Source organism: Manis pentadactyla, chromosome 1 (assembly GCF_030020395.1).
Source record: "Manis pentadactyla isolate mManPen7 chromosome 1, mManPen7.hap1, whole genome shotgun sequence".
In the NCBI taxonomy this organism is placed as follows: Eukaryota; Metazoa; Chordata; class Mammalia; order Pholidota; family Manidae; genus Manis; species Manis pentadactyla.
In genome coordinates this window covers 179,026,751-179,049,261 of record NC_080019.1, presented here as the reverse complement: position 1 = coordinate 179,049,261, position 22,511 = coordinate 179,026,751, and the positions used below count along the sequence as shown (strand labels likewise).

Genomic DNA, 22,511 nt, shown 5'->3' with positions numbered 1-22,511 from the left:
CCACTGGCCCCTCACTGTCTTGAGTCTGGCTTTGGGGTGTACCCTGGCCTGGCTATACCCTCTCTGGTTCTAACTCTTGGTCACTCCATAAATTCTGATGATTCCTTGACCTTTAAACTTTGCTTGTTTCCTCAATCCCAGATTCTTAACCCCTGCTCAGTTTCCAGAATAATACTTCTTTCTGAAAACAGAACAGCAAAAGATGGGGTATGGTTGGGGAGGCTCTAAGCAAAAGAACAGGATATTGTCCTAGACACTTAATCTACAGGGGAAGAAGCATTCTGAGAATCACCCTCCCTACAGGCTCTTCAAGAAGCCAAGTGTGGTAAAGGATAAAATGATGGAAGTTAAAACTCCCTCTCATAGGGAGGGAAAAGATCTGGCAGAACCAGCCAAGATGGATATCTCTGGGGGAAAAGATCTGCCAAATATCCAATTTAAAGAAGTTGGAGGATCTGAGAAAATTCAAACAAAATTGTTTTCCTTTCAAAAATCCTCTTTATAGACCAGGAGAGGAAACAAACTATGTTGAAGAGCAGTTGTTTTTTATAGATTAAGGCTACCTCAAAATTGTTGACTTCACTTTCTTGGGAAGCCCATAAATACTTGGTGGATCCTATAAAAGTATAAACTAGGATACTATTACTGGCTCAGAATTTACCCTGTTATAGCTCAGGGTACAGAGACTGGCAATACTGGAAGTTTATCGTTGCTGGATTTCTAATGGCTAGGGACAGATATCAGCCAGTGGCAATTTATTCTGATTTTTGTGTATCATGAATGAAAACAGGGACTCCAGGCAATCTTCATAGGATCAGCATTTTCTCAGAGTTGAGATAAACAGAGGAGGACCTTCCTAAGTACACTCTCACAGACACCCCCGAGACTTTCAAAATGACTTAAGAGATGGAAGGAACCTCAACAATCATCCATTGCAGCATCTTCACTTCACAGTGAAGAACCTCGGGCCCAGACAGCTGCAGTGGCCTGAGGACAGAGCACAGAGGAGGCCAGTGCCGAGCTCAGAGTGGCACACAGGGCTTCCAACTCCAGACTGGGGACATGGCCCATCGTACCACGCTGTAGCCATTATCTATACCACAGCCAGCCAGAAGAATTAGGAAGGTCTCTCCTGAGATCCAAAGGGGCAAACTTCCATTGATCATATTTTGGGGGGAGCCCGTCCCCCCAAAAGGACAATCATATACAAATGTCCTTTCAAAGGCTGAGCAGTGCCTGGAGAGTGCAGCCCGACTACAACATGCACATGATGTGGGAGAAAAGGGGCAGCAAAAAGTTAAACAACCCTGACGGAGAGGATGAAGAGCATAGAGTTAAAGTCCTGACAATTAAAGAGATAAACTGCCTCCTTTGTTCTTAACCTCCACAAAGACTCTCCAGGAATTCGAAAGGCTCTCACCATTTAAGCTGATGTATGGGGAGATCAGATTGAATCCAACAGCCCAGAAAAGGAAAAGTCCCAGAGAACAAAGCCTCAGGAGTACACATATTGAGGGTCCTGGAAGGAATAAAGCATGTACCTGGATATACAACATTTACATACATTAAGAATTGAAAAATACAGCACCCACCAGCATGCTTGACAGAGTCCTAAAGGGATTGCCCTTCTGCTCTACTTTAGACAAATTTAGTGTTGGATTTCATGGTGCTACATATATTGCCAGGTCCTGCCAAATCTAGAATTCTATGGTCCAAAGGCCTCTCAGAAACCTAAAGCAGCACACCACCACACCGCTGGCCCTGGGTCTGTCAGGGTGACCTCATCTGGAGGGCTACTCTGGTCTTTCTCACAAGGAAAACTAAAACCTGAGGGGGAAATCACAAACAAGTTTATCCAACACCTAACATAATGCTAGATAGATAATTAGGGTATTCTGGAAAAAGTTTCAGAGAATTACCTCTATGTATAACAAATCAAATAAATACTTCAAAATAAACTAGGTAGAAAAGATTGAATGGTTATAGGAGCTTTAGAAAGTGAGACAGGGTAGAAATTAGATGACCTCCTCTTGGATTCAAGGACATGTTGGGTGGCATCAGGAGCGGGGGAAAAAAAACAGTCTGACTGATGGTCAGCAGACTCCTTTGAGCCCTGCACTCCCCTAGCAGTCCAGTTGTCCTGGCTTAAAAAGCAGGCACTACAATCAGATACTATGAGCATTCCAGAGAATTAAATTGGATAAGCAAGTCTGATGTGCTGCTAGAAATGATGCATTATGGAATCTGTCAGGAAATGCTAAAAATTTCTGTTATCAATTTATGTAAAACTTTTTGGCAAATGGAATCCAAATCCCCCCACCAAAAGTAAATGTTACAGCATATAATGTGAAAGTTTAGCATTTTATCCTTTGGGATGAGGAATTTACCAGCCTTCTTCTGAAAGTTGCAAAGATCTTGAAGGTGGTGGTTAACTAAATGAGCCAAGATATTTGTCATAACCCCACTAGTTGAAGAACTTTATTCAGCGATAGATTCCTAGAGAATCTTTGGCTCAAACTACTGATAATCATAATCCACAAATCTGAACTTAAAGTTAAACTTAATAATGCTGGTCAAGACTTGCAGAATTCCAGGTTATAGGAAAAGAATACACAACTGTTCTCAGGAAGCCTTTATCACACATCTCACAAAGTTTTACTGCTAAGATCCAAATTAGTTCATTGGGTAGACATATAGCCTAGACCACCCAGCTGTACGCAGGTCAGTTGCCCAATGGTTCCAACTGTGGGAAAGATAGTCTGAAGGTTCCTGGTCTGGTATCTGGGGTCAGGCATGATGTGGTAAGGCTGGCTTGGCTGGGCACCATGAAGCTATGCGCTACCTGCTAGAGAAAGGCCTGAGTTGTCCATTCTGTGGGTCCACTAAAACCTGAAAGGAAGCATCAGGACCAGGGCTGAATGGAAAACTACTCCAGAGCTTTCTGAAGCTTATACCAGTCAGGTGGAAAAGCATAGTTATCCTGTTCTCCATTTGCTTCCAGAGGCTTCTGGAATCTTTTAAATAAAGCAGTAACAGGAAGGTGGGGCATAGAAGAGGAAGTGGTATCATGGCTGATGCTGAAGACCCAAGCCTCTTATATGCAGGCACCTCTACCTAGCCTCAAATTTTTCTGTTGCCTAAAACAATCACAAAGCATGCTGAGAAGAGTAGCTTCAGTCTCCAGGTGCAGGCTCTGTGTGCTATCTAGACCAATTCTAGACCCAACCCTGACTTTACTCATCTATCTGAGGTTGCACTTGGCTAGAGGCCTGAGGGTTTCCCCATTTTGCACAAGGCAGACACTACCTCTGGGAAAGGAAAAAGTTAATTTGACACAAGCAATCAATCCCACTGGAATGTTTGTGCACACTGAGCCAAGCAGAAATGGATCCTAAAGGGAGGTGATGGGAATTTTAATGCTGGATAATGATACTGTGTCAGGAACTCACAATGACAGAGGAAGCACACACACTTGCATCCAAAGCACAAGCAACATCACATGCATGCATACAAGCACTAATATGCACACACAGGCACTCAGACTTGCCATCCTCATGGTAAAAAATGTCTGAGTATATGATTTTCCAGCCTTCAGTCACTCTATGTTTGTATTCAAAATGTTTAAAGAGGCTGAAGACTAGAGCAATGCTAAACATCTTTACAGGAGAAAGTAACCGGCAGCTTGTGAAAACATTCCTATGATTTCCATGTGATTCCTGGAGGCCAGCCTTGGTGAAGGCACCATCGCCCTTTACCCACAACCCAAGCCAAAAACTGGGAGATTAGCTGAGACTTCACCTCTCCTTCAACCCCCACAACATCTAGATATGAAATCCTGTAGATAGCGCTGCCCCATTTCTTCTGTCATTCTTTCAGTAGTTCTCTAACTAGAATTCTTATCTCCAATTTTGCCCCTTTCAACACCATACTGGCCTTTCTAAGTATCATTTTATTCTATCACTTCAATCCTTCATGATGCCCCACTGCTTAAAGGATAAAATCCAAATCCTGGAATATGAAAATCCAAGATGTCACATGCATCTCCGTTCTCTCTCACCCTACAACCCCTAATTCTCCATGACCTTGCACAACTCCCTGCCTTGCCCACCTTCTCCCTCTGCCAGGAATGCCCCTCCTACCCTGTCACCCTGGATAATGAACTCATCTTCCAAATGCCATTCAAGCATCTCCTAGTCTATGACCACCACCACATCTGCCAAAATAGACTTCATAAACACTCCCCTGTTTATGTAGTCATGTCATATACCTGGAATGCTTTAACATACTTTAAAAATATCTAATGCTTCCCCTTTATCAAAATGCAAGTTTTCTGAAAGCCTAAATAATGTGAAGGGAAAGAGACAGAGTTCTGGGTAGAAGGAAATGTAGAAGAAAGCCTAGATAGCAGTCTAATTACCCAGTGTCTCCTTTTGAAAAGGTTGGGAGGAGCTTGCACATGCCCTAGGAAATGAGGATTTTGGATTACTTTCACCATTTTCTCCATCTGACTCAAAAGAAGAAAAGTACAAGGACATGAAATGGCAAGAAGATCAATAAATTAGTCCTCCCTGTGCTTTGAGAGAACTGGCTCTGATGGAGCCCTAAGGAAGGCATTACCTAGGGTGTTTAGGTACATCCCTAATTACAGACCTGAGAACAGGCTAGAATAGTATAAGCTTTTCAACACAGGCCCAAAACCCCAGAAATTTGGCCCTTCTTTCAAAAGATTCTAAAGGAAACAATAGTTTGGGGCACTTGCTGACCATCAGGATGAGTCTCTCCAAGAGAATTAGAGCCCCTCTCCGCCAAGCAGAATACTGGGTCCCCTATGAGCTCTGGCACCAGGGCATCTGACCGAGTAGTCTTGAGCTGAAGAGACAAAAGTCCTCTGAAGGATGGAATGTCTTCACAGAACTAGGGAATAAAGTTCCTGAGACCACTTACACCTGGTTTCTATCGCTAGGGGCTCTCCTATTGTCCAGATGCATTCAAGACCATCTAACTCAACATTCTCCTCAGTCTCAGAGGGAAAAGGATTTACCAAATTTATCAGTGACACTGTTCTCCTAACACCCAGACCACTGCTCTTTCCACCTGAACCCACCCATCTAGCACCATCATTTACCTGCTTGTTTATTTTTGCTCTGTACTTTCCTGGCCTGATATGCCAGTCTCCCAGTTTCTGCCACCTTCACAGAGAAAAGAGTTTTCATGTTCCAGGTCGAACTAGAAACACTGCTCATAGCCACTACGGAGCTCCAGAGCCCTGAATTAGGAACAGGATGTAAAACACAGTTTTCCTGTGTTAAGAAGTGAATGAATTTTGGTTAAAAACAACAGCAAACAAAAAGCTCCACCACAGAAGGAGAGCAACAGGCCTGATTTGGACTGCATTTTTCTATTTATTTATTACTGATTTGAACTGACCTTGCTTTCTATAGAATATGTGTTCATGAAAACAGACTGATGTTAAAGGAATTAGCTTTGGAAAAAACAAAACTGACCAGAACTGGAAATTTCAGGTGCCTGAAGAGACTCAGAAAGCAGATCCTAGCAAAGTAAGGGGGAAACCAGGCCCTTTAAAGGCCCCTAACTCAAATGTTGGTCATATTTACCAGACCAAAACACCACCATCTCAGAAAGCAGGATTCAGCAGTACAGCTCAGTATTTAATCCATCACCATCCATCACACTCCTGCAACCGGGAGCTCTTCTAAGCAGAGACTGTACCGCTCTGCCCTACCATGCGTGGGATGTGAGAAGTACTCACTAAATGCTTGCTAGAATAATCAACAACATCACACCCTTGCATGTTTACATGTGCATACACACATACACGTATATAGATGGAATCCCAATAAAGGCAGTCCTAGGTGCCCCATTTCTAGACCTTCTTTCCCCAAAATTATTGTTTTAACTAGGCTAATAGCTTTTTAAATACAGTGTACTTTTCTTTTTTGCATGTCCTTACATATTTTAACCTCCCCCTTCATCTGCCAAAAGCATCTATTTGCCTCAGGAAAGTTCAGGATAGTTATAGTAGCAGGCAAAGAGAAATGTTCAGTGTTCAGCTGTTGACATTCATCATAGGACTTTTTTAGTATGCAGCTTGAATTCTCAAGCTTCCATTAACATATCAAGATCCAGACTGGGTGGACTTAAGTATTGAGATCACTTTAAACCAGAGGTAAAGAGTACTCAGGATGTGACATAAGGGAGATTCTTGCCATGAGGGAGGGATCAAGCATCAGGGGAAGATGGAAAATTTCAGTCTAGGGTATTGAATATCAAGGTCTCAGCCTCCTCCTACATGCCCACCTCAATGCCTGACCAGGTTTTGGGGAGGAAGCTTTAGGACATAATATCTCAAAAGGTGTGAAGGCCCCTGAGAACCCTAAGCCCACTCCGGAGAAGGTTTCAGGCCTCTAGAAGAATGGCAACCATTCATTCATGATCCATCACATGGCATGGAGGTGAGGTGATGAAAACACAGCACTGGCCAAGGTTAATGTCTAGTTAGGTAAACCAAGTGCAGAGCTTCTGTCTTCTCATAGTTGGCACTCAGTGAGCTAGAGAGTATGCATTTCTTTGTTCCCTGATGATGATACTCAGAGATGCACAGAGAATCAGTGACCAAACAGAGCAAAGGCCTGGGGTTAGGACTAGGAGGCTGCTATGTGCAGGGACTTTGGCTCCCACAGGCAAGTAAACGATCAGGATAGGAATGTTAATGATGGGTATCATCACAATATTCCAAAAGGCAAGACTGTCACACCTTTGCAAACACCAGCAAAAGGAACCCAGCAGACTAGAACAGCCACCACAAAGTAAAGGGCAAAGCAATCCAGCCCTTCTTCCCCTGCCCCCACCACAACCATCACTAGCTATGGGTGCACCTCTATGCACCCAGACCCCATTCTGGAGAGAAGTGGGAGACAGGAAAAAGTCTGAGTGACTGAGCAATTTACCTGAAAGCAATTTACCAAAAATATTGATCTGGTAAGAAAAACAAAAACAAAAAAAACTGATCTGCTTTTGGGGTAGGGGCTCACGAGAAAGATTAGCTCCAAGTCAGCAAATTTTGAAAGCTACATTTAGTTTGCACAACTGAATAATAAGAAGTATACAACTGAGCTACACTGTCACCTATCAGAAAGAAAACCTTAGCCATTGTGGGCAGTTAGATGAGCCTCTCTTCCACACCCATACACATGTCTCTTTTCCAAAAGCAAATGGAACATATCATGAAACATTTCACTCCATCTCTAGTGCTGCCAACTTCCTACCAGACATGAAAAAATGTACAGTCCTCAAACGGTACAGGCTGTCACTCCCATCTGGGTCCCCTAGTTCAGCTTTCAATCACACTAAAAACCGAGGGAGACCCTAGAGAAAGGCAGCTGACAAAAACTCTTTTCATTTAGTCAGCAATTTTGTTTGTCCAAAGCATTTTTCCTTTTATTATTCCACTTTATCTCATACTATTCCTATGAGGTATGGCAGGGCAAGTACATGTATCTCTTTCTTCAGATGAGGAAAGAGAGGCCCCATCTGTAAAAACAGACATGTTAACTGGCTTGGCCAAGTCACAGAGCTAATTAGTGGTGGGCAGAGTGGAAAACAAGGTCTCCCAAAGCACATCCTTGGATTCTCCCAGCCAAACACAGACTGTGGCTTTTACACACACAACCTAAAGCATTTTCATACCTGCGGTATTGGAATTTACTTTCACTCAGGCCCACAGAACAAATGTGGCTTTTTTTGGCTAATTGTGACTATAAATCTGGCTCTTAGGTCACTTGAACGCAAGTAACAAAAGAGGTCAATAATGGCCTTACCAGTTATTTAAATGGCACTAACAAAAGCTTACTTAAACATAACATGGAAAGTTAACCTTCAGAGAACAGGGACTGGCTGCCCTCTCTCCTGAGGATAAAAGCAGAGGAAACATCCCAAACCTACAGTTGTCCTACAGCCACATTTGAAGAGGATCAAATAATGAGTGACCTTCTTGCTACTCTTTGAAACAAATAATGTCCCAGAACAAATGCTGGTCCACAGAAAAAGCTGGGTTATAAAAGTCCATCATTAGAAGAATAGCTAAATAAAATATGGCACATCCACCCAACACAATATATGTAACACAACACTTAAAACAAATGAGGTAAAGCTACTAATATGAACTGACATGGAAAATGTCCATGATTATAAAATGATAAAAGCAACCTGTAGAATAACATGTATAGCATGATTCTTTTTGTTAAATAAGAAGGAAAGTTACACATTTGTATAAACACATACTTGCATATGCAACCTCAGGGAGACTTGTATATGCATTCACTTTTGACCATATATAGATCCTGTACTTTTGTTGTGTGTAACTACTTTTTACAACAGTAAGCATCAATGCCTTTACCCCTCAAACAATCAAAGAGTTCTCTGTCTTCCTTATCCCTATAAAGAGGTTAATTGGCTTAGAATGTAATATTTTTATCAATAGGTATGTGTATACTGGTGTATCATACATTTAAATTAGTTGGGAAAAACGGCTTCATTTAGGAAAGAGTCTCCACTGCCTCCCTCCTCAATTTGCTTTTAACCTTAATTCAGTGATCAAAAGACAAACCATGTATCAAAGGAAAGAGTACACATAGGAAAGAAGACCAGAAGGAAACATCTCAGATTAACAAACAGGGGTTCTCTCTGGGTGATGGGATTACAGTGACTTTTCACTTATTTTCTAAATACTCTACAGTAAGGCAGATTACTTTTATAATAAAAAAATAACTTATGGACAAAAAAATATATGTTCAATGAAGTTTTCTATACTGAAAGTTGAATCTCTCTAAATGAAACTTATTTACCACTTATTTAAATTATCTTTTAGCTTACAGACAATAAATACATATTAAATAGTCAGTAAATTAGTGAAACTCCCTCTCTAATTGATCTCCAATTCGCCATTTTTTCCTATATCAGTCACCCTCAACCTCAACCCAGTAAGACCATAAACTCTTCAGAGACAAGGACTTGTTACCCATATTTAGCAGCCCCCCTTAGTATCTGGTATAATACTGGGCACATAGCAGACACACAGTGTTGATTAGTTGAGCCCACAATGTTGATTAGTTGTCCATTTGTATGTTTGAACCTTCCTATGTGAATTTTTTTGAAAGAAGAGTGCATCTTTAGTTTTCCAATGCCTATGAAATACATGAATATTTGTAAGCAAGTGATATTCTAGTTAATTCAAAAATCGACAAGAGCTATGCACTATATTTCACAGGCAATATTGATTTCATAGGTATGTGTTGTTTAAGGTGGAATTGCCTGTCTACAAAAAACCGGTCCATTTTCTTAGCATCCTGTTTCACTATGAAACTCCAAAATGTCCTACACACCAACAACTAGCTCTTTTTAAAAAAATAAAGCCAACAAATACTAATCAAGCAGGTATTATCTGCAACTTCCTGAATTGGGTGTTGAGAATAATACAGACAAGTCCAAAGTGAAAGGTGTGTACAATACTTAGAGAAGAAGTATTAGCCAGACATAATCATTTTTGAAGGTAGGGCCTCCAAAAGGCCTTCAAGTCATCAATGTTCAGGAAGGCTTTGGAAAAAAGCTTTTCCCAAAAGTCTGGTGCACATTTATCTCCACCCTGGACATCTCACCCAAGGCACTACCCAAGAACTCAAGAGTCCACCTTTTCACAATCAATCCAGAGCCTCACGGCTGAGCAAGATACAGAAGCCTGCATACCAGGCCCACCTTGAACTCAACTGGACAGATCATTCTTTCATGTAATTCTCACTCATTCTCCAGAGAATGGATCCAGTCTACCTCCTCTCTTCTCAGGCTCTCAGCATCCCTCAGTCTGTCAAATGACCCACTCTCCTTCCATTTGCAGAGAAAACTGAGGTCAACTTAATAAGCGCTCTAGGATCTGACCTGAACATCTGATCTGAAAACCACCTGGTCTTTCTCCACAGCCACAGAGGTGGGTCCCTCCATTCCAGGGATTACCTCTTTGCCTGGAATCCTTTTCTGACATTTGAGAAAACTAGTGCCCACCCTGGTACCACACCCACACACATACTACCTTCTAACACCTTCAGTCTCTACCACTGTCTCCTCCCATAATTTTTCAAACATTCAAAGATTTTTTTCTCTCTGGGGGAGAATAAAAAACACTTCACTGGACCTGATAATTCTCTTAAATTTTGTTTTGAAGTATAACTTGCAGGAATAAAATTGAAAATATAAATCTAAAGCTCACAGAAATTTCACAAACATCATACCTATGATCAAGAAATAGAACACTACAGTACTCCCAAGACGTCCCTTCAATTACCATTTTACTTTTCTTACTTTTATTATGAAACTTCTTGAACAGTAGTCTGTCTTCATTTTCACTGTTTCCTCACCTATTTCAGCCTAAACATCCCATCATCAATGAATCCTCCTATACTCACCCAGGTGAGGATTCCTCTATAATCTCCATGTACAGCATGCATTCCCCTTTATGGCATTTATCATACTACATTGTTATCATCTGTTTATGTATCAAGCAATCCCACTAGACTGTTACCTTCCTTGTGGGATAGGTTATTTCTAACTCATTTGTATATCCCCAGTGTCTGGCACTTAGTAGGTGCCCTGCTGATATTCGGCACTTGAATGAACAAGCGCAGGTCGGAATAAAGAGATCCACTCATGAAATCTAGTATTCTAAAATTGATCAGTTCTTTGTCCAATTCTTATGAAAAGTAATAATGATATTTAGTTGTCAAACCTCAGGAGTTGGGATAATGAAAAAAGACTAGAAAGTTGTACTGTTCCGATATTTGGTTAAGCATTCTCTTTATATTCAAGAATCTGAGTATATTATGTGCCACTCAGGTACAGAGAAGAGACTAATATCTTGCACCTACCCTCCAAATTAAAGCTGTGACATTACTCCCAGTGGCACACCGTCCTTCCATGGCCACACACCCAACATGGAATCCTGCCAATCTTTTTCCCCCAACCTCTCTTGGAGTCACTCCTCCTTCTCTCTACAACTTCCAGGACAGTAAGAAGTCAGAGACAGGAATCCCCCAGGAGCTCCAGACCCCTCCTCCCAGCCCCCTTTTGTCACATCCAATTAACCATCTGCCAGTCTCCTGGGTCTCCTTCTAGACCCACTGTCCAGCTGCCAACTCCAGACCGTTTCCCTACCCCCATAGATGCATGCCCATTGTCCCTGGGCTTCAGGGTAAGAGTGTAATAGGTGAGGCTTTTAGCCACATTCCCAGTCTAAGCCTGCCATGCCCTAGAATAATTGTAATTTCAAGCTTAAAACACATGCTGCCTTTCTCTGCACTGTTACAGATGGGAGGATGAATGGATGGAAGCAATGAAGGAATGAAGGAATGAAGGAAGGGCAAAAAGGAAGCTACTGGAGCTTTATAATTTTCATGATTTAGAAAATAAAGAGATTCACCTAACTAGTGATACAATTTTAATATATATATAATATAACCATACTAGTAATTCATATTATATACATAATCATATTATATTACTAGCAATACAATCCTATTTCTCTTACTATTTACAGTATGAATGAATATAACTATCACAATATACAATATTATCTACAAACATGGAGCAATCCTGAGAGGTAAGGATTTTTTTTTTACCCATCTTATAGATGAGAAAACTGAAGCTCGAAGAGGTTGTAGCTTATGTAACTTATGGGATTCCTACTCCCCATCCCTCTGGAGGGCCAACTAAGACCCTCTCACTTGATGACTATTCTTGGGTTTGCCCCTAAAATGAGAGTCACAAGGGAGTGTTTAGGACCAAAGGAATGGCTATGCTTACTGGCATCTTCCCTTTTGTATGAGGGATTCCTCTTCACGGAAAAAAATGGGCAAGGGGCTTTTCCATGATCCCTACTCTGCTTCCCTTCTTTTAGGACTTCTAGAGGCATTAAGGAGACTGGAAATTCAAGAGCAGGTCCCATCCCCAACAGGCACAGTACCTGATGGTCAGGCACAGACCCCTCCTCAGGACACTGCCCAACATCTTCTTTCCTGAATACCCCTCCCTCTCCTCTCTTCACTCACTCTCCACCCCATGAACTTGCCTTTCTGACTCACACTTTGTAGGGGGTGTTTCTGCAGACCCCACTATAGCCTGTAGCAAATCCCACCACAGCCTGCAAAAGGAGGCCACCAGGACTTCTAAAACGAAGCTAATTTGGGAAGGAGGCTTGCTTTCCAGTTTCTCTGCCCAAGGGCCATCTCGGGCCACACCAGCCCACTTGGCCCCTTTCACAGCTGCCCTCTGCTTGTTACCCTCCCCAAGCACAGCCCACTCTTCCCTGAATCTCCAAGCAATGCTCTCTATTGAGGCTGTTCATAAGGCACACTGAGTGCTCAGCCTGGGTGGGATCCAGCCAGCTCCTTTACTAAGTTCTGCCTCCCCTAGTCTTCTCTGCTGGACCAAGGCCCACCTCAGCTGACCCTGAGATGCACCCCTGCAGGTTTATCAGGGATCTTCCTCCTCTCTTGCTTAAATATTCATTCTCTTCTTCAAGCCCGGCTTCTCTCTCATCCCAACCTCTAGGTATTCACATATCTTCCCTACCTTAAAAAAGCCTCTCCTCAACTCCACTACCCATCTCCAACTACCTTACTATTTTTAACCTTCCTTTCACAGCCAAACCTTTCCAAAGAGTCATCTATATGCACTCCCACCACTTCCTCCCCTTACACTCACTCCTCATTCCCCCTGCAATTTGAATTCCACCTCCCATACACAACTGAAACTATTTCAAAGGTTCCCAGTGATCTCCCTGTTTCCAGAACCTCAGTCCTCATCTCCCTTGACCTCTCTGCAGCATTAGGCCCTGTTGATGGCCTGTTTTTCTCCAAGCACTGCTCTGTCCTGGTTCTCCTCCAGCCCTTCACTTCAGTCTACAGCTCTGTCCTTGGCCCTCTTCCCTCATGTCTGTATGTGCTTTTCATATATTATCTCATGGATTCTGATAGCTCCAGCCACAACTTCTTATGGATATCTCCCAAGTCTATTTTCTGGCTCTGGCCTCCCTCCAAAGCTCCAGACTCCCTTCCTTATCCACCTACAGAATCAACACCTCCCTTAGCAATTTCACTGACACCTGAAATGCAACATGTCCCAAAGTAAATTTCTTCATCCTCCCTCTCCTTATGCCTCCCTACAGCTGCTCCTCCTCTTCCTAATTCCTGATTTTCAATTAGGGCACTTCCATCCTCCTAGCCACCCAGACTCTAAGTTTTGGGGTAATCTTTGATTTCTGCCTCTTCCTTGATACCTCTACAACCAATTTGTCAAGTATACAGACTATAGACTCTATATCCACAAGGTCCCTCACATCCATCCCCACCTCTCCATTTCCACTGTGGCATCTCAAGTTCAGACCCTCTAACCTATCACAGTGGTCTCCTGATCCAGCCCTAGCCAGCAACTCCTCCCCTATTCCAACTGACCCTCCATAGGGCTACCAGTTTTACCTTCCTGATTATGTCACCAACCTTTCCAGAAACTTTTGGTTACTCCCAAAAGCACACTACAGAAAGACCAAACTCCTTAGCCGGCTATTCAAAGCCCTTTATAATCTAGGAGCCCAGCAAATGTTTGATAAATGAATCAGTCAGTCAACCTGGTCCCTACCCACTTCTGATCTCCTACTGATCCTCCACCTGCATCCTCTGCGTCATACCAACCGGACTACATACTGCCCCCAAACATGCCATAGATCCTCTCACCTCCTTCTAACAATGTTCCAACCTGGGAAAACAACACTTTTTGTCTTCCCCATCCAAATCCTACCAATTCTTCAAGTCTCAGCTCATGATGTGACATTTCCTTGAGAACACAGCATATCTGCCACTTTTTACTCTACTTGTTTACCCCTTATATCCATGTTTTTTTAGCTAGTGTCCACCTCCCTCCTAATAATGCCACAGGACAGAAGGGAAAGAGACAAAGCTAACTGTCCAACAGTTTCTTCTTCACTCCCTTGAATTAATTCCTCTGTCCTCCCAGCTGATCTTTCTGCTCCCCCACTCCTCAGCAGACATTATTTCAAGCAGCTCTATTGATTCAACAGCCCTGTGGCTGTCAATCATTCCCTAGTTATTTGGCTGCCCATCATTCACACACAAAGAAGTGGCAGGAGGCGACTGAACTGCATACAGACAGAGAAGTGGGAAGGGACTGATTCACCGTACCTACCTGAGGCTTGGTGGAAGCAAGAACTTGCTAGGCTCCTCCAGATAACATGGAGCCATATACCAAGGCCTGAAGAGCTGGGGGGCTGGCATTTTTATACTTTTGCAAAGGAGAAGAGAACAAGAGTGCCCTGAACCGTTGTAAGGGGGGTGTCCTGTCCAGTTCCCTTGGGAGACCAAATTGAGAAGGACTCTCTTCCGGGACTGGAAAGGTTCCATGGAGGTCAGATTAAATAAGATAATACTTGTCAGAAGAGGCACTTAGAGTAATAGAATGTTCAATTTGGAAGGAACTATCTACATATATTTGGATAAAATTGTACAGCTAATAATGACCTTTCACACACAGTATCTTACTTTAGTCTCTCAACAGCCCTATAAGGGAAGGAGTGAAGAGGATAACATCATACACAGATGTTAAAGTCATTTGCCCAAGTCATTCAGGCAAGTAGAGAGCAAAGGGAGGTGTTCACCTCCTGCTTTCTTGCCTGACCTTTTCAGCCTCCTTCACAGGCTTTTTCTCCCTTCTCCCCTCACCCCCCAACCCCACCACCTTAAATCCAAGTACTCCCTGAGGGAATATATTTGTATCCACTTCCCTTCCTGCCCTATATTCTTTCCTGTAATGACTTTATACACTCCCAAGCACAGTATGTGGCTGCAGGAGGCACTCCATTAACATCTGTCAAACAAATGATTGACTGACTGAATGAATGAATGAAAGCTGAGACTCAAACCCTAGCCTTCTGATTGCACACACGGGCTCCCTGCACTCCATCAGGCTGCCTCTCTGGCACCCTCCCCCCATAGCAAAAGCCCTGAACAGCCCCTCTTCCCCAGCCTCTATGACATCATATTCATTTATTAAAACAGCAGGAGTAACAGGGGTGGCTAGGATTTATTGTGCTCCTATTGTGTATCAGAAATGGCTAGATGCTTTCTACACATTTCTCCTATTTAATCCTCCAAACCTGTGAAGCAAGCATTTTTAGTCCCATTTTGCAGAAAACTGGGGATGAGAGAGATTAAATTGTTTACCCAAGACTCTGCCCCTAGTTAGTACTAAGCCTCTCTGATCCAAAACCCAAGATCTTCTCACTATACCAGGGTTTCTCACCTTCAGAACCACTGACATTTGGGGGCTGGAAAATTCTTTTTTGTCCTGTGCATTATAAGATGCATAGCAACACATTAGACCTCCATCCACTAGATACCAATAGCAATCCCACCCCTAGTTGTGACAACCAAAAACCTGTCTCCAAATATCACCCAATGTTTCCTGGGGTACAAAATTGCCCATGCTTGAGAACCACTAGACCAAACCATACAGCTTACCTCCAAAAGCAAACTGCCAAGTTCCAGAACCAGAAAGATCTTTGAAAAGGAAGTGTTTATTCTCCAACATCTGAGAAGGACCCTTAGTTCACCTGTTCTAGTGTTTTATTGATATTTATAGTCAGGAAGGTTTTTCTCACTTCTCACCTAATTTCTTTCTATAGCTTTCAGTTTATTCCAACACCTCTTCCACCTTCCAAAGAATTATCAAATATGTGCCAATAATCAAGTTACTGACAACTGGTGGCACAAAGATGAAACACAGCCTTCCATACCTTATGAAAGCACACCTGGATGTCATTGATATGTTCTAAAATATATTAATGTAGGAATAGTCTATATAAATACAACATTAGACTTCCCTCTTCTGTTATGGCATTTGGTTCTCAAAATAGATGCCATATTTGTAACGGAATTTGTTAAGAAATACACATGAGTGTCAATTGAAGGCTATTTGACACTACCCTAGGCACACAACTGTGTTGTTTTCATGCCCAAATCCCAGTACATTTATGTACCAATAACAACTCTTACCCAGTTATTAATGTGTACTATTGATCATTGGTGTGAAAATAGACTAGATGCTTATAATTAATACTTCAACTGTATAATAAAAGCAATTTAAAGAATAAAAAAAAATACAACATTAGAAATATTAACAATATTCCCTCTCCAGAACAACAAAGTCCTCTCAATACTCCCACAGAAGTTCCTGGAAAATTATATGACCAAAAGCCCAATTCATGATGGGCAGAAAAGGAGGAGAATCCAGAAGGAACAATAAACACTGAATTAAGCATCATGTTTACATGCTGGGACATCAAGCACATTTGTCAAAAAAAGATGTTTTCCTTTACTGCAAAAGAGAGCTCAGGAGGTCCTCCCCTGTAAGGTCCCTGGCAATGCACAGGCAGGGTGCCAATATTTACTCAAAGAATTGCACATAAACATAGATGTTATTCTAAAATCTCCTTTCTCAATGATTCACACCCGCCAATGTCCAAGTCCTCTGTCTAGAGGGGTTGAGACTATCATGTGAGAGAAAAGTTTAAAGAATAGTATAGTGAATACCAATATACCACACCTGAATTCAACAACTGCTTATATTTTGCCATGTTTATTTTATCATATTGGAGGGAGGTGATCTGTTTGGGTTTTGGTTTTGATCAATCATGAACTTTTCAAAATATCTTTTACCTTATAAATAATTTCAATGGAGGAGAAAAGCCTTACATATATTAAAGAGCTAAAAACAATACATTATTACTGATGAAGTGAGAAAATGAGTGCTTTAAACGTTCAGAGGAGAGAGTTGCTTTAGTGAGCTGTGAAAGCTCCAGAAGAGGGGTATGGGGAGGGGTGTGCTCAAGTCTTGAAGAATGAGTTGGATTTGAAGAGTAGGAGTGAAGGGGTGGATGGTTCAAAGAGAATGTGAGTCAAAAAGTACCCTTGGGCCATGAGAAGAGCAACCTGGCCGGAACTGAGCTGTGAAGCACAGACTTGACCCTGAAGGTACTAAGGAGTCACTGTAAGTTCATAAACTGGGTGGTGATGTGATAAAAGTAGTGCAATGTACTCTAGAAAGTACCATCTGCCTACAGGTGACAATTTGGAGTGAGGGTGAGAGAGCAGACTCCAAGGACAGAAAAAGAAGCCATGGGCAGCATAATAGGTGCTGGACTATGGAAGAGGACCTGTGGATGAACAGCATAGGCTGACAATGAAAGATAATTCAATAGGGTTTGTTAGAGGAGAGTGACTCCTCATAGACATTACAAAGGTTTTAAATATCACGACTGGGAGAGGGAAGATGCCACTTATAGAATTAAGAAAGACAAGAGGAGAAGTTAGTTTGGGAGTTAGAAAGACATATAGAGTTGAGGCTGGCTGATGTCCAAGTAACAGTAAAAACCCTAGTTGAAAATGTCTGGACTCATAGGACCAAAACTCAAGAGAAAGATAGAGGTAAAAGATATTTTAACATCAATCTCTTTTCACTTACTCTTTAAATTTTTTTTCTTTGAGTCTTACAGAGGTTTCTCCTCAGCTCACCAAAACTAAGCTTTTACTTTTGATAGGGAACCTACTCTTGTCTCACCTCTCCAGCTATCTAACTCTGCAATCAATCTAGTATCTTCAGTTTTCCTTGTCCACAAGCTTTCTCCCTTCCACCTCCAAACCTCTTCTAACTCCCTGGCAAAAAAAAAAAATGAAAACTTTTATTGATACTAACCTAAAATAATTCCCTCCTGACCCTGAGTCAAATCCAAACCCCTCTCATACTTCCCAGACTGTCCCTATCTAGCCCTGCCCTTCTTACCCATCCCTGCATCCCATTCCTCCCTAACCTACGCTCTCCACCTGGTCAGCCTGGGATCCTCAATGTCAATGCCCCAACCTCCCTCCCATGTACCTTTTCTCATGCTGTTCCTCCTACTCTCCATCCCAAGGACTACCCTTGGTTCTACCTCCTCTGTAATTCTGTCAAATTTTTATCTTATAGCACCAAAATGTTTAGCAATTAATTAATCTCTAATTGAGCAATAATTGTCAACCTTCTTTTAAAAGTTCTCTGAGGTCAGAGACCACTTTGAATATTTCTTTTGTATTTCACAGCACCCTGGACAGCAGAAGTCTCCTACTAAGAGTTGAAATGTCCTTATTAATTTTCTACTCTACTTCTGATTCCCATATTTCCCCTCCTGTGCCATAATCAATAAAATTATTCTGGCACACTTTCCCAGGCTTGGAACAGAAAATTCCCAGGAAGAGGATATGGAATCTATCAATCTGTAAGAATAGTGGGTTGGGGATGTGTGTGTGTGTCTTTGTGTGTACAGGGAAGTGAGAGTTAGGGAATCTAGCTTAATCAGTTGGTCAAGAGAAATGAAATACCTAAATAATCAGAAGAGGACAAGTAAGGAACTAAAATGACAGAATTATTCAAAACATGCCTAATTAGAGGCATTGTATGCCAGAGTTTTGACAAAGCAATTGCCAATCTGGTCTTTGTGGGTGCAAAATCTTCCACCAGAAAGTAGGGGATAACCCTGGTGCTAGGAACTTGGAAAATGTGTTTGAAGGTTTCTTGATTGTTCAGTTGAATGAATTTAAAATCTAGCCTAGCAGTGCTATGGAAGATGGAGAATTACAAGGACAAAGGTTAAGAAATACCACCTTTTCCAAGCTTAAGAATCCCCAGGAAGAGATGGACTAGAGGGGGCAAGATCAGGAAGCAGAGCACAGAAGACCATGCAGGGTTGAGAGGGGGGCAGCCACAGGCAGCCTACATTCCCTCTTGCAACTTGTTACAGGTTCAGTCATTCCCAGCTTTATGAATTGAGGAGTCAACCTTTCTTTGATTCTAAGTGCACATCAGACCTAGCCTCCCTGCTATCCCCAAAACAGGGCTGCCCAAGGAGGAAGGAGAATATCCCCAACAGAAATCCCACAGGAGACAGACCCCAGTCTGCTATTTACCCTGTGATTTGAGCCAGGACTAGACAATGTAAGCCACACATTATGTTTTGAAAGGCCCTGGGAAAAGTAACACATTGGACCATTACAGGCCATTAACACCATTAACAGTGTGTGAATTCATTTGTCAGAAATTAGCAAGTCTCTAGAAACTGAGGTCTGCTAGAAGGGCCTGGGACAGAGAATGGGCAAGTACTAGTGTTTAGATGGCAGGAAAGGGGAAGGGGAAGTGGTTGCCAAAAGATGAAAGTAGAGCCCAAAAATGGAATATGGGAAGGCTCACACTTCAAGGGTTTTCCCCAGAGCTAAGAAAAGGCAGACTTTTGCCACAGATGCTGTGGCAGGAAGGAAAGGGGATGGTCAGGGGAGACCCAGTGAGTATTTCTAGATTTCACTTAGCCCCTAGAACCTCTCCCCTAAACTCAGGTTAGGCACCTCTTTAGAATCCAAGCTTTGGGTGTATGGTGGCAGTGTGTGTGTTTGGGGGTGGGGGAGGTGTGGGAGGACCAGAGAGAGGGAGAGGGGATGTATATGTTTGGGGAAAAGGAAGGAGGGACGCAGGATACACCAACAGGTGCCCTCTCTGGTTTCTCCAGGCCCTGGCATGAGCTCCTGTCCTTCAGGCTCTTTTCTCTTTAGACCAACTAGAAAATGAACATATGGGCCAATCAAGTCTTGACTTGTAAAGCCTCAAGTCTCCCCAACAAAGCATCCCATCCTCTCCCCTAGAGATGACCTCCAGGGCAATGAGATTAGGGAACAGATGGATGTGCAGAGAGCCTTCAGAGCTAACCTGATCCCTGACCCCACCAGTTCATGTCCTCTAACCCAATTTACCAAAAGAGGGAAGATGTGCAGGGACTCCCTAACTTATTGGACTCCTTGGGACAAAGATTCCAAACAAAATGGTTCCAGACACGGGAGATGGGAAGCGCTGCCTACAAGTTGGTGGGAGCCACAGGTAAAGGGGAGAATCCTTAGCCAACAGACGAATGGGGGCACAGGTGTTGGGACGTGAGGAAGGGGCTGTGTAGCCAGGGAATAGGAGCTATGCACCTGAGGGAAGGAAAGTGGCGGGGGCCGCAAACAGCTGCTGGAAAGGCAGATCGGGGAATCTACCCGCCACAGCCAGCGAGGATTCAGTGGGTGTGTATGAGGAGGACGCTAACTCACACTTCCAGGAATGAGTGATTCTTATGAAAAGCTCATCTGTTCTCAGAACTAGAGAAGAGGAGGACAAGGAGGAGGTCTGAGGCGCCCACCGCCCTCTCAGCCTGTCGGCCTCCCAAGTCTGAGACGCTGGCTCCCCACACGCACCAGGCTCGACCGTCCTCGGTCCGCGCCGCTCGTGGCTGTCAGTCTGCAGCCTTCGCGACCCCTGGTCCCCACTGACCCTCTTTGCACACCAGGGTCCCTGGCCAGAGAAGGGGTGCCAGGCCGGGTGCTGGGGGAGGAGGCGACCGAGGGAGGGGCTGGGGAGGCTGGTGGCTGGAGCGGCGCGCTGCAAAGTGATCCCACATCGCCCCGTCCCCGCGCTCCGGGAGCAGGCGCCCCGAGGGGACCGCCTCCCGCTCCTCGACACAGACTCCGCAAGTGGGGTGAACGCTGAGGAGTGCCGAGCTCCCAGCCCCCACCCCTCCCCAAAACGCAACCAGCATTGCCATAACAACAATCAAGGCACTCTAGGCAACTCCAGCCCCGACGACGAGGAGGACTGGCCCCCAGCACGCACACCCCAGCGACAGCCCTCCTTCCCCAAACTTGTCCGAGACGCCGCGTCCGAGGCAGCAGCCCTCGCCACAGCCCCCGGCGCGCTGCTCAGCTTACCTGTCCGGAAAAAGGCGTCCACGTCCGAGTCAGCGGCTCCTCCTTCCTCCGCTGGCCCCTCCGGAGGGTTCATGACTGGGGTCCGCGGGCAGCGAAACCTGGGGCCGAGAGCTGCCCGGCACCCGCTGGGCGGAGGGCGCGGGGCGCAGCGGCCGCGGCCGCAGACGCGGCGGACTCCGGGCTTCGAGGGCGAGCGGCCGGGGCGGCGGGGCTGAGGCGGAGGACGCCAGGCGTCCCTCAGGCGGAGGCGCGCGGCGGGCTGCGGGCGCCGGCCGCCGGCTCCCCCATGGCACCCCTCCCCCGGGGGAGCTGGCCGCTGCTGTGCCCGGGCCGGGGCCGGGCTGCCTGGGCGCCCGCTCTGCCCGGCAGCGGCGGCTGGCTCTCCTCCGCGCCCGTCTGCCTGTCTCTATTGTTCAGCCCCGCTCCTCTCTCCTCTTTATTTTTCCTCCTCCCTCCCTCCTCCCCGTCTCCCTACCTCCTCCCTCCCTCGCTCCCTCGCTCTCCCGGCCTCCCTCCCTCGCTCTCTGGCTCCCCCTCTGGCTCCTCAGCCGCCGCCGCCGCCGCCTCCCCAGCTCCTCCCTCGGCTCCCGCTCCCTCCGTCGTGGCCAACAATGACCCCGCGGCGCGGAGCGAACTGAGGCTCGGGCCGGGCCGGGGGCTCGCCGCGGGCTCCGGGCGGCGCCGACGCACCTCCCCCGCGGCCCCGCGGCCCCTCGGCCCCGCGCCGGCCTCGCCCCGAGCGCAGCCCGAGTTCCGAGCTATTGTTCGCGGCCGCGCTAGGCCGGCTTCCTGAGCCCCGCAGGAAAAGCCCCGGCGCAGGAGGCGGCCGAGGGGGCGGGGCCGCCGGGCCTGCCGAGGGGGCTCTGCCGCCCCGGCGCGGCGCGCGCTGCCTTTGGTCCCGCGCGGTCGGTGCCCCGGCGCCCCCCGCCGCCGCCGCCCCACCCCGCTCCCAGGTGTGTGAGCCGGAACCCGAGCTGCCTGCCCGCCCGCTCCTCAGACCGGTCCCGAGCTGGACTGACCTGTCCCTGGGAGCTGGACCTTATCTCCCTCCTTCCTGACAAGCGCTCTCCTGTCTCCCCTCCCTCCAAAGCCTCTCTCACTTGCCTCACCTTCTCTCCTTGGTTCCCCTATTTTTTAGCTTTTCTCTTCCTTTTTCCCCTTGTCAGTACCCCTTCCAACATCTCTGCCTGTCTCTGTGACTCTTTGTCCAGTTCGTTCCTCTTGCTCGGTCTCCCGGCCCGTCTCTCCCTCCCTCCGTCACTCTCTTCTCTCATTTGTCTCGGCCCTGCCTCGGTACTTGGCCCGTATCTCAGCGCTCCTCTTGGACAGCTGTCAAAACTCCCTAATCCCCGGGGCCTTCTCTGTTTTGTTCTTCGTGCTCGTGTGAATGGAGCGATCCAGTTGGCCAGGAGAAAGGAGGTGTTACAGCAAGCTGAATTTCAATTAAAGTGGAGAGAGGGGCCGGGAGAAATGGGGATGACTGCAAAGAAGAAAGCAGATGCTGTATGGGGTAATTAATGCAGTGATTGTATTGTGCCAATTGGTTTTTAAGCAATAATTAAACAATAATTAGCCAGTATTCTGTTTATAGTTCTAGTGACTGCAGAACCT

At 45.1% G+C, this 22,511-nt stretch overlaps 1 protein-coding gene across 4 annotated transcripts in view; it reads right to left on the bottom strand.

Annotated features, from left to right (window-relative positions):
* Window positions 1-21,689, bottom strand: part of LOC118922437 (kalirin) — a 483,582-nt gene extending 461,893 nt beyond the window's left edge. For all 4 annotated transcript variants that reach the window (XM_057503419.1, XM_057503422.1, XM_057503431.1 and 1 more), the window contains exons 1-2: window positions 21,376-21,689; window positions 20,901-21,345 (exon numbers count right to left, since the gene is read on the bottom strand). In XM_057503419.1, coding sequence (XP_057359402.1) covers window positions 20,901-20,973 — 73 coding nt within the window. In that variant the 5' untranslated portion in view covers window positions 20,974-21,345; window positions 21,376-21,689. The remainder of the gene's footprint in view (window positions 1-20,900; window positions 21,346-21,375) is intronic.
* Window positions 21,690-22,511: the final 822 nt, after the last annotated feature.